This window comes from Pristis pectinata, chromosome 2, assembly GCF_009764475.1.
Source record: "Pristis pectinata isolate sPriPec2 chromosome 2, sPriPec2.1.pri, whole genome shotgun sequence".
Classification (NCBI taxonomy): domain Eukaryota; kingdom Metazoa; phylum Chordata; class Chondrichthyes; order Rhinopristiformes; family Pristidae; genus Pristis; species Pristis pectinata.
This window is the reverse complement of record NC_067406.1, coordinates 139,827,128-139,840,110: the sequence shown is the minus strand read 5'-3', so window position 1 is coordinate 139,840,110 and position 12,983 is coordinate 139,827,128. Positions and strand designations below refer to the sequence as shown.

Genomic DNA, 12,983 nt, shown 5'->3' with positions numbered 1-12,983 from the left:
GAGAATGGTGGTGTGGGGAACGCACTGCCGGCAGAGGTGGTGGAGGGTGATACATTAGGGACATTTAAGAGACTCTTAGATAGCCACATGAATGATAGAGAAATGGGGGGCTCTGTGGGAGGGAAGGATTAGATAGATAACAGAGCAGGATAAAATGTCAGCACAACATCGTGAGCCAAAGGGCCTGTACTGTGCTGTAGTGTTCTATGTTCTATAACTAGCAGAATTTAGTGGGGGAGGCTTCACAACATGGCAATGTGAGTGAAATTTGTGCTGGAAGCCAACATTGGTTTATTATTATTATTGTCAAATGTACCAAGGTACAGTGAAAAAACATTGTTTTGCATGACATCTTTACAGATCAATTCATCACATCAGTACATTGAGGTAGTACAAGGAAAAGGCAATACAGAAGGCAGAATATAGTGTTACAGTTACAGAGAAAGTGCAGTGCAGGTAGACAATAAGGTGCAAGCCATAACGAGGTAGATTGTGAGGTCAAGAGTCCATTTTATGGTACTAGGCAACCATTCAATAATCTCATAACAGCGGGATAGAAGCTGTCCTTGAGCCTGGTGGTACGTGCTTTCAGGCTTTTGTATCTTCTGCCCAATGGGAGGGGGGAGAAGAGAGTATGTTCAGGGTGGGTGGGGTCTTTGATTATGTTGGCTGCTTTACCAAGGCAGTGAGAAGTGTAGACAGAGTCCACGGAGAGGAGGCTGGTTTCCGTAACGTGCTGAGCTGTGTACACATAATGCTGCAATTACAGTGCTTTTTTTCAACTGCAAGCTGATGGGGAATTCTGTGCCAATGAGTTTTTATTCCTTGCAGGGTAAGAATTGATATTGTTACTGATTCAGCACAACTCAGGCACAGAACACACTTCACAGTGGTACAACCTGGGGAGAAATTAGACACAGTTTAACTCCAAAACTTCCACCTTGATACCTATGCAGCATCGAAGGTACCATCTAAAGCTCTCTCAGGTCGATGTAAGGGATCCTTTGGCACCATAGTGAGGAAGAGCAGGGGAGTTCTCCTCACAGTCCTGGGCATTCATTATCCCTCAATCAGCAATGCACAGATAAAGTTCTAGGCACAAAAGGGATATAGGAAGAGCAGGAATGTGGAATTGAGATAGATGATCATATTGAGTGACAGAGCAACTCAAAGGGCTGACTGACCTATCTGGAGACACAAGAGACTGTAGATGCTGGATTCCAGAGCAACACACAAAATGCTGGAGGAACTCAGCAGGTCAGGTAGCATCTGTGGAGGGAAATGGACAGTGGTCTTGACCTGAAACATCGACTGTCCAGTTCCTCCAGCATCTTGATCTTTAAAACCTTAAAAGCTCTTGTTTCTTGCTCCTGCTCCTATTTTCTGTGTTTCTGCATTTCTGTAACCTAGTCATTTTCTTTGCTGCTGCAGTTGTGTACAAGTTGGCTGCTCAACTTCTGACACTACAGCAGTGATAACAGAAGGAGTTTCATTGATCGTAAGGCACCTGGGAAGTCCTGAAAGACAAATATTTATTTTTTTATTGAAATGGCCCATTTAAAATGATCCACTTTGGGACATCCTTTTTTGATAAAGATAATATCCGATCCCAAAGAAAATAATTCCTTATAAAAATATATCGTAATTGGAAACAGGTTGAACTGTTGCTTGATGCAAATGACCTGAACATTTGCCAGAAATGTATAAATGTCTAATAAGATCCAGAGATTGTTTTAATGTGTAATTATCTGCTAACTTTTTTTCAACAAAGAAGTCTTAACAGCTTATGGAAGGATATTAATTGACAGCTTGAACACACTGGGTTTAAACAAACTGCACTGGGCACAGTCACCTACCTGATTGGTCACCTGCAATTGAGCAGTTCTGTTCACCCCTGACTAAGGTGATCTCTCTTCATTTAAAATTAACTGCTAACGGTTAACCTGCCTTTAAATTTTGCTCTCTCAAATTTAGTTGGCCACACTATTAAATATTAATCAGAATACAAATGTCTGTAGAATCTGTACACAAAGGTTAACATGTCATGCTTTTTCTCATTGGATTATGCATCGTGTTAAATTAAACAGTTGTTTGATATTCAAGATGCTCGTATTTCAATTCACTGATTAAAAAGGAAGCATGTAAGCAAATTGGCTGACAGCTTCCAGAGTGTCGATTATATTCGCTTTGAAACAGTCACTAACAGGAGGATACAGTATTGAACAAGCATCCTGAACATTAGTAAAATATTGATCATGTTGAGCAGGTAGTGAGTAATTACTGGTGTCACCTGTCCCTCACCAGGTACCACTCTTGGCTCAGTGTCCAGATTCAGGGTCGAGTGGTTAAGTTACCAGATAAGCAGACAGGGCTCTGGACCACCGGTCCATCGACATGAGTTCAAATTAAACTTTGGAATTTGAAGAAAAGCTCGGCTCACCAACAATAGCCACCGGACTGACACAAAAAAAATCGAATGTTCTTCAGGAAAGGAAATCTGCCATCCTTATAAGGTCCTGCCTATCCGTGACTCCAGACCCACCAGAGTGGTTGATGCTTGATTGTCTCCTCAGTCCAGGGGCAAGTAGGAATGAATGATAAATGCTGGCATCCCACAAGTGAATGAGAAGGCCCAGAGATTTGAGTGTATAACTCAGAGAATCAGAATCAGATTTATTATCACTGACTTATATGATGTGAAATTTGTTGCTTTGAGGCAGAAGTACAATACAAAGACATAAAATTATGACAAATCCAAAAAAAAAGTATAGTGCAAAAAAAAGGAATAACGAGGTAGTGTTCATGGGTTCATGGACCGTTCAGAAATCTGATGATGGAGGGGAAGAAGCTGTTTTTGAATTATTGACGGTGGGTCTTCAGGCTCCTGTACCTCCTCCCCAATGGTAATAATGTGAAGAGGGCATGTCCCGGATGGTGAGGGTCCTTAGTGATGGATACCTCTTGAAGATGTCCTCAATCGTGGGGAAGGTTGTGTTATCCTCAAGAAAGCACATCAACGCTTCTACTTCCTCAGAAGGCTAAAGAAGTTCAGCACGTCCCCAGTGACTCTTACTATATGGAGAGGATACTTTCTAAGATGCATCTTTTTACAGATGCACCAAAGAAAGTATCCTATCCGGACACATCCCAGCTTGGTACGGCAACTGCCCTGCCTAAGACTGCAAGAAATTACAGAGAGTTGTGAAAGCAGCCCAGTCCATCAAGCAAACCAGCCTCCCCTCCATTCAATTCATCTGCACTTCCCTCTGCCTCAGTAAAGCAGCCAAAATAATCCCACCCTGGTCACTCTTTCTTCTCCCCTCTCCTGTCAGGCAGAAGATACAAAATCTTGAGATCACACACCACCAGGCTCAAGGACAACTTCTATCCCACTGTTATCAGACTCTTGAACCGGCCTCTCATACCCGAAAAGAAGAAGGCTTGATCTCTCAATCTACCTCGTCGTGGCCCTTGCACTTTATTTGTCTGCCTGCACTGCACTTTCTCTGTAACTGTAACACTTTATTCTGCATTCTGTTTTCCTTTTGTACTAGCTCAATGTACTTATATATGGAGTGATCTGTCTGGATGGCACACAGACAAAAGCTTTTCATTGTATTTCAGTGCATGTGACAATAATAAACTAATACCAATATGCACCAGCCACTTACCCTGTTTTATTCCTTTATTTACCCCATACCACCACTTGTACCATCAGCCCATTTAATTATCCAGTCACTCGTGCTTCCAACACTCAACAACTTTTATCGATGCACCACAGAAAGCATCCTGTCTGGATGCATCACGGCTTGGTACGGCATCTGCTCTGCCCAAGACAGCAAGAAACTGCAGAGAATTGTGGACACAGCCCAGCGCGTCACGGAAACCAGCCTCCCCTCCTTGGACTCTGTCTTTACCTCTCGTTGCCTTGGTGAAGCAGCCAGCATAATCAAAGACCCCACCCACCCGGGTCATTCTCTCTTCTCCCCTCTCCCATCAGGCAGAAGATACAGGAGCCTGAGGGCACGTACCACCAGGCTCAAGGACAGCTTCTATCCCACTATGATAAGACTATTGAATAGTTCCCTTATACGATGAGATGGACACTTGACCTCACAATCTACCTTGTTGTGACCTTGCACCTTATTGTCTACCTGCACTGCACTTCCTCTGTAGCTGTGACACTTACTCTGTACTGTTATTGTTTTTACCTGTACTCCCTCAATGCACTCTGTACTAATTCAATGTAACTGCACTTTGTAATGAATTGACCTGTACGATCGGTTTGCAAGACAAGTTTTTCACTGCACCTCGGTACAAGTGACAATAATAAACCGATATCAATACCTTGTCTCAATCGTGTCAGTCCTCCATCCCTTTTCCCTGTTTTTTGCCTTTGTTTAAAACTCAGCAAGAAGAGCAAAGTTCTTTTGCTTCTCTCTCTCTCTCTCTCTCTCTTCTCTCTCTCTCTCTCTCTCTCCTCTCTCTCTCTCTCTCTCCCCTCCCTCCCTCCCTCTCCCTCTCCCTCTCCCAGGTATCCCTGCATTGCTGGGCATTGCCATCAGGTCCTACACTCTGTCCCAGTATGGAGAAGTGGCATTTTTGTATCGTGTGCTGCTCTCTCAGAACCTCTCAGGAAATTCTGGCCTGAATTCGGGCTCAGGTTACTGGAGAGTGGCTGGAACCTATAATCTCCTGAACCAGTGTATTATACCAAGCCATGGCTGACTTTTTGTTTCATTTATTAATTTTTCAGGATCTGAGCATCACTGGCGAGGTCTGTCTTTATTGACCATGCCTAATTGCCCTTGAGAAGGCAGTGATATGGGCATCTCCTGCTATCCTTCTGGTGAAGAACCCCGGCTTCATTCGTTCTCTGTTTAAACTGAGCGGCAATGATACAATGAAGTGTTTTGTTGGGTCATTTTAGAGGGCAGTTAAGAGTCAAACATATGGGGTGCGTTTGGAGTCACAAATAGCCCAATTCAGATAAAGACAGCAGATTTTCTGAAGGACACTAGCGAACCAGATGGCCTTTTACAATCATTACTAAGACTAGATGTTTTTTGAAAATTCAAGATTATTAACTGAATTCAAATTCCACAGCTGCCCAACGTAATTTCAGTACAGCTTTCATTTACTGTTGCTGCATCAATACACATTACAAGAATGCTTAGTGGCAGAGTTAAATAGAGAGCGACATTACTCTATCCACTACTTAACAGGTGCAAGGCCACATACTGATAGAAGACAAAGTTGGGCTTGGATCCAAAGGTACAGCAGATGTCTTTATCTGCAACAACTATAGCATTGAATAAAACTTGATGTTCAAACCTTTCAATGAAACAAGTGAAAACAACAACAATTGGCTGTGCTTCAACAACTTACAAGTATGTCATTAAAAATTCCCAGCGCAGTTTGTGAGTTTTGACACCGTGTTAACTACCCGAGGTTGAAGTTTAAATACCAGTTACAAACCAGTGATCTCTAATCCTGTTCCATATTTAAAATGTTTTGAGCAGTACAAGTGCTAACAGCCTGATGTCTCCAAGAATTCCTTAGCTGTGGGACACAAATATTTTACAATTAAAGCTATTGATGAGTGAATGGTAAAACAGTGGGGAAAAAGACATGCATTTCTTCTATACTTTTCAGCAGATCTTGAGTGCTTTACAGCCATTGAGGTACCCTTAAAGCATGGAGATTACCCTAACGTGAGAAACCTAGCAGTTAGTTTCAGGACAGCAAGCATCGTAGAATATACAACAGTACAGCACAGTAACAGGCCCTTTGGCCCGCTATGTCTGTGCCAAACATGATGCAAATCTAACCAATCCCATCTGGAGACACTAGAGACTGTAAAATCTGGAGCAGCACACACATTTTGGGTTGAGACCTTTCATCTGGACTGAGTCCAGATAAGACAAGATATCTTTATTAGTCACATGTACATTGAAACACACAGCGAAATGCAGCTTTTGCGTAGAGTGTTCTGGGGGCAGCACACAAGTGTCGCCACGCTTCCGGCGCCAACATAGCATGCCCACAACTTTCTAACCTGTACGTCTTTTGGAATGTGGGAGGAAACCGGAGCACCCGGAGGAAACCCACGCAGTCACGGGGAGAACGTACAAACTCCTTACAGACAGCAGCCGGAATTGAACCTGGGTCGCTGGTGCTGTAAAGCATTATGCTAACCGCTACGAAGGGTCTCAACCTGAAATGTCGACTGTCCATTTTCCTCCATAGATGCTGCCTGACCTGCTGAGTTCCTCCAGTGCTTTGTGTGTTGCTAGCTAATCCCATCTGCCTGCACATGGTCCATATCTCTCTATTCCCTGCCTGTTCATGTGCCTGTCCAAATGCCTCTTAAACGCTGCTATTGTATCTGCTTCTACCACCACTGGTTGGATAGTCTGTAAGTATCGTACAGAATGTAGTAAGTGCTTCCACTACTCAAAATACTACCAGGAGATTTTTTTACATCCAGTTTACATCCCTTCAGCAGGGCTGCACTCCTGCAGTGCTGCTCTGGAGCATCTGTCTCACTTTTAACGTCGAGCTGCAACTTTCTGACCAAGAGGAAAGTGTTCTCCCAACCAAATCACTCAAGCAGCCCACACATGCAGCCTTTGCAATGCAATGACAGCAGACAGCGCAGGAAAGTATTAATAAACTGCACCCGTGCTTCAAGGCATTCCAGCACACATCACTGCAGATTTCCCAGCGGAGGGGTGTTTGCATTTTTTCTCTTTCCTTGTTTTCAGTTTACAGTAACTCTGAGATACAGCGCAATCCTCCTTACACCAGATAATGCCAATCTCTAAATTTACAATGAAAATCCTAGACTAAATATTCACAAAAATTAATAACCAGCTCTTTGCAAAAAAAAGAGTAAAGAACCTACAGTGCCTTAAAACAATCAGCAGCCTTTGTTAAAACGAAGACAGACATTCACAGGGTGACTCATCCATCACTTTAACCTCTGTCTGTCCCTTTAAGAAGACAACCTCGGCAAGGTCGCAAGAAGAATGTGGACATGCTATTCCCCCTACATCTGTACAAGTCACAGCTCAGAATCCTTTAAGCTAAACCCTATTGAAAGCCGGGCTCATCGTAGAGAACTCCAAACCATTTTTAACTTTTAATGAATCTTTGCTGGCCAAAGCTGAGGTGCCTGATGGCCGTGGTACCTTTGTTCAAGAGAGCAGCAGGAATAATCCAGCTAATTATAGGCCAGTTAGCCTAACGTCAGTGGGAGGGAAGTTACTGGAAAAAAAATCTGAGGGACAGGATTAACCTATGCTTGGAAAAGCAAGGGTTGATCAGGGATAGTCAGCGCGGATTTGTTGGTGGGAGATCCTGCCTGACTGTTTTGAGTTCTTTGGAGAGGTGACAAAGTGTACTGATCAGGCAGAGCGGTTGATATAATTTACATGAACTTCAGTAAAGCCTTTGATGAGGTCCCACGTAGAAGGATAAGATAGCTTTATTAGTCACATATACATCGAAACACACAATGAAATGAATCTTTTGCGTAGAGTGTTCTGGGGGCAGCCCGCAACTGTCACCATGCTTCCGGCGCCAACATAGCACGCCCACAACTTCCTAACCCGTACGTCTTTGGAATGTGGGAGGAAACCGGAGCACCCGGAGGAAACCCACGCAGGCACACAGGGAAAACGTACAAACTCCTTACAGACAGCGGCCGGAATTGAACCCAGGTCGCTGGCGCTGTAATAGCGTTACGCTAACCGCTACACTACCAGATGGTCCAAAAGATTACAGTCCTTGGGATCCAAGAGGAGTTGGCAAATTGGATCTAAAATTGGTTTGGGAGTAGGAGGCAGAGGGTGGTGGCGGAGGGTTGCTTTTGTGATTTGAAGCTTGTGACCAGTGGTGTTACCACAGTGCTTTGTTATATAATTAATGACTTAGATGTGAATGTAAGAGGTATGAATAGTAGGTTTGAAGATGATACAAAAATCAATGGTGGTGTTGATACTGAGGATGTCAGTTTTCAGATGCAATGTTACTGATCAGCTGGTAAACCAGCAGGGAAATGGCAGATGAAATTTAATCCTTATCAGTGTGAGGTGAAGCATTTTGGGGGTCAAATAAGGGTAGGACATTAACCATGAATGGTAGGGCCCCAGAGAGTATTGAGGAAAAAAGCGACCTTAGTGTACATGTTAAAAGGTCCCTGGAGGTGGCAGCATAGGTAGATAGGGTGGTGAAGGATGCCTACCTTCATTAGCAAGGGCACAGATCATCAGGGGCAACTTTATTAAACATTGGTTCGGCCACAGCAAGAGCACCGCGCGCAGTTCTGGTCACCCTGCGATAGGAAGGATGTGATTGCACTGGGGAGGGTGAAGAGGAGATTCACCAGGGTGTTGCCTGGGGTGCAGCGTTTCAGTTGTGAGGAGAGAGTGGAGAGGATGGGTTTGTTTTCCTTGAAGCAGAGGAGGCTAAAGGGAGACCTGATATACAAAATTATGATGGACATAGATAAGGTGGATAGTAAGAAACTTTAAAGATAAGATTTCTTTTTTAGTCCCATGTACATCGAAACACAGTGAAATGCACCTTTTGCATAGAGTGTTCTGGGGGCAGCCCGCAAGTGTCGCCACGCTTCCGGCGCCAACATAGCATGCCTAACCCATACGTCTTTGGAATGTGGGAGGAAACCGGAGCACCCGGAGGAAACCGGAGCACCCGGAGGAAACCCACGCAGACATGGGGAGAACGTACAAACTCCTTACAGACAGCGGCCGGAATTGAACCCAGGTCACTGGCGCTGTAATACCGTTATGCTAACTGCTACACTACCATGCCGTAACCAGGGCAGAGATATCTAAGACCAGAAGGCACAGGTTTAAAGTGAGTTTTGGAAGGGATCTGAGAAAGAATTTCTTCACCCAGAGGGTGGTTGGAATCTGGAACGCACTGCCTGAGGACTGGTGGAGGCAGAAACTCTCACAGAATTTACAAGAAGCATCTGGACAAGCACTTGAATCACCAAGCCACAGCAGGCTATGGGCCAAGTGCTGTTAACTGCGATTAGTACAGGTGGGCACTCACTCATCAGCATGGACACATTGAACCAAAGGGCTTCTTTCTGTCCTGCCTGACTCTCCAGCTCTAAATTGCATCTGCACAAACCATAAAAGAGGGAGAAAGGGAACATTAGAAACTCCCTCGTGTGCAACTGTGGTTACCCAGAATAGACCTTGGAACGCCTGTTGTGAAGGAGGCATCACAGTGACATATTCTGCTGCTCCTGATACAATTGCCCAGTGGAGCTACTCTGCCATGTAACAGCGTTGTTTTACATCTCCAAAGTAAAATCGCACCAGTGTGCTCCTTTGTCGTGTGGGATTCGAGTTTAATTGTTTTGTTAAGCATGGTCTATATATTCAAGTGGTTGCTATCACCTTGCATACCATATACACCCATATTTACTGTCTGATCACGTAGCGTACACTGCAAAATACAAGCATCATTGAATTCAGCCAAAATCCAGAGGCCAAAGTACAGCTACTCTCTACCAAATGCTTGCAGCCTACCGTCCCACTTGCACTGAAAGTAAATGTGATATTATCACACAGTCTGTGGTACATCATTCAGCGAGACTCATTATTATGAAACGTGATCTATTGTGAAGCAATGTGTACACTACAATATATAAGAAAAGACATTATTCTGTTCCAACTTGCAGAAGTCACTATCAGACAGAACTATACCACAAACCAATACAACCAGCATGTTATAGGACACTTGAATCAGCCACTGATGGTTAATTTACTGCATCCAGGTAGTGTATTATTCTGTATATGCCAACAGCTGGACAGACTTAATACTGGAGTTTTTTTTGAGGATATCACCTCTGCATTCCATCCTGAATATAACCACGTATGGCGTTTTATTATATTATTAAATGGAAATCAGAAATTGCAATCAGCAGTCAAACTGGCAATCACTCACAAGATTCCTTCTAGCTTCTCTTTGATGGAAAAATAAATGCAACAAAGACAAACAGCGGTGAAAAAAGCATAACTAGATCGAGCGAAGAATCCAAAACTAAAGCCTTTCTGGTAACAGCCGGGAAGCTCCCTCAGTCAGAACACAAGCTCAATGTCTAATGAGCAAAGTGGCAAGATTCGACCCGTTGCCCCAACACATCTTTTACTATAGGTCACGTTTAACAGCACCTCTGCACTTTGAAAGACACAACGTTAACTGACAGGAATTACCGGCGACCGACCCAGGCAGCTTGCAGCCTTGACTACACACTTACCTCTGGTGTGTAGAGAGAGCAGCACAATCAGGGACATGGGAACCTGCCAACGCCGACCGGCTAGCCAGACCATCACCTTGGTACGTGGGTGGCCCTTTGGAGCAGCGTTCTGCTTCCTGCCTTTACCTTGGTGAAGCGCTGGAGCTCTGTTCAGTTACGCAGCTGCTCCGGGGAACTCTGTCAGAAGCCTGGGGGGTGGAAACGTGAAAGATAAGACCGTTAGAAGCAGGCTGTTAGCAGAGAGGACCCTGGTGGAGACATCGGGGTGAGGACTTCAGAGAGGACAATTGGGATTGGATGCAGGAATGGACTATGCCAATATTGGCATGGACCACATGCACTCTGGATGAACATATCCTTAAATGAACACAATACTAATTCATTGTTGAAACTGGCAAAAAGCTCCAAAAACAAATAATAAGAGTACGGAAAAACCAGCAAGGACCCCCAATCCTGTCCTTGTCTGCGAAAGGGATCCAGGTCAGTTATTTTGAACTGGCAGGAGGTAGTGCAAACCTCCCACTGAAAAGACATCATTCTGCCACAAGATAAACAGTTCCTGGGCTCTGATTAAACCCATACAACATGCAGAGCACGTCTTCCCTCAGCTTGGACAACGCTGCCAAGTTGATGTGCAGACACAAAAAAAAAACCAGAGAAAAAAAAAGGATCAGGAGGGAGGGAAGATAGAGGAAAGAGGGGGGGAGGGGAGTGAGAGAGAGAGAGAGAAGGGAAGCGAGGGAGAGAGAGAGAGAGAGAGAGAGAGAGAGAGAGAGAGAGAGCTGGAGGTGTGGAGATAGAGTGACAGTGCAGTGAGATTAGAGCAGAGGTAGAAGAGAGGGAGAAAATTCATAGGAGGAAAAATTGGTGGAGATGAACAGAGTTAAAGGAGAGAGAAAGGAAGGAGAGAATAAAGGGACGAGAGGGAGTGAGACAGGGAGAAGGTGCAGAAAAAAATGAGAGGACAGTGAGGCAGAGAGGGAAAAACTTGGGGGGTGAGGGGAGTGAGGGAGGGGGGGGGAGAGAGAGAGAGAGAGAGAGGGAGGGAAGGAAAGCACTTGAGAAGGAGAGAGAGGCAAGAACAGAGATAAGTTGTATGACTTTGCCTGCAGCAGCCGCACAAATGATGTGCTTTCTCACTTGTGCTGCCGGCTGGGCTGGACTGTCACTGTTGATTTGCTTTCAGGCACGGATTACATGTGATAAGGTCTGACCTTATTTAAGTATTCACAACATTAAGGCCCCTCATAGTGAGCAGCTGAAGACAAAAAGCCCCTCAGATGTTCAGGCCATCAATCAGCCTCACAGTGTGCTGCCTGCCAAACCCTGCCACTAAACTCGGGGCCGGTTCAGTGAGGGAGGGGGGAGGTGGTGGGTGGGGGCGTGGAAAGTCAATGAGAGAAAGGGGAACGGCTCTCAGTCTGAGGGGCTCTTTAATAAAGTCTAAAAAAGCTGGTCACAGACCCTCAAAGCTCATTGTCTTCCATCTCTTTTCAAAACTCTCGCTGCGAAAGTAGCCCATCTGTGGGAACTGCTGACCAATCCCAGACCATAGAAGATAACTCTTTAAACTTTAAATTCCAACACCTGTGACTGCTGTGGGAATAGCTTCTGTTGCTATTCTTATAAATGAAAATAAACTTGAAGTAACTGCCTGCCCATAATCTTGTTAAACCCTTTCCTTGTTGTTTGTAATTCCACACCGGTACCCTCAGCCTACAGTCCATGTCCCCGGTTTCATGCCTCTATTCTTCACCGGAACACCAGCAGATTTAGGCTGCCTGTTTAAAACAATTCCGCCCCACAAAAGAAAGTTAAAAACAAACACGGTTAAGCAGGGAGAAGCAAACCGCGGCATTGAGTGACAAGGTGCAGAGAGGGCACAGAGCAGCTGAAAGTGTAAGTTTTAAACAAATGAGGGGGAGAGAGAAGGAGAGAGAGAGAGGGGGGTAGGGAGAGATAGGGGTAAAGAGAGGGAGAGAGAAGGGGGAGAGAGAAAGAGAGGCAGAGGGAGCAAAGAAAGGGGAAGAGATGAGGGGAGGGAGCATGGGAGAGAGAAGGGGGAGAGACAGAGAGAGAAGAGCGGGAGATATGATGGAAGCGAAAAGGAGAGAGGGAGGAGGAGAGAGAGAGCTGGAGTGTGTAACAGGAAGGTATGCTGGTTTGTTTGTACATGTGTGCAATGTGTGTGGGGAGAGTTATGTTGATTTCTGTGTGTGTGCATGTGTTGGTTTGTGAGCCCATGAGGGGGAAGTGCAATGTCAGAGAGTGTGGGTTTATTAAAGTGTCTATACCAGTGAGTTCAAGTGTATATCGATGCGCGTGCGCGCGTGTGTGTGTGTGCACGTGTGTGCATGTGTGTGTGTGCATGTGTGTATGCATGTGTGTGTGTGCATGTGTGTATGCATGTGCGTGTGTGTGCATGTGTGTATGCATATGTGTGGGTGCATGTGTGTATGCATGTGCGTGTGTGTGTGTGCATGTGTGTGTGCGTGCATGTGTGTGTGCCTGTGTGTGCATGTGTGTATGCATGTGCGTGTGTGTGTGTGTGCATGTATGTGTGTGTGTGTGTGTGTGTGTGAGTGTGTGTGTGTGCGTGTGTGTGTGCGTGTGTGTGTGCGTGTGTGTGTGCGTGTGTGTGTGTGTGAGTGTGCGCGTCTTTTAGAACGAGCCTTTCCTGGAA

General features: G+C 45.0%; 1 protein-coding gene across 5 annotated transcripts in view; it reads right to left on the bottom strand.

The window, feature by feature from the left end:
* The window catches only part of bmpr1ba (bone morphogenetic protein receptor, type IBa), a 506,418-nt gene that overhangs the window by 147,636 nt on the left and 345,799 nt on the right, over window positions 1-12,983 (bottom strand). For all 5 annotated transcript variants that reach the window (XM_052035149.1, XM_052035147.1, XM_052035134.1 and 2 more), the window contains one exon: window positions 10,301-10,488. In XM_052035149.1, the coding sequence (XP_051891109.1) occupies window positions 10,301-10,373 (73 nt within the window). In that variant the 5' untranslated portion in view covers window positions 10,374-10,488. The remainder of the gene's footprint in view (window positions 1-10,300; window positions 10,489-12,983) is intronic.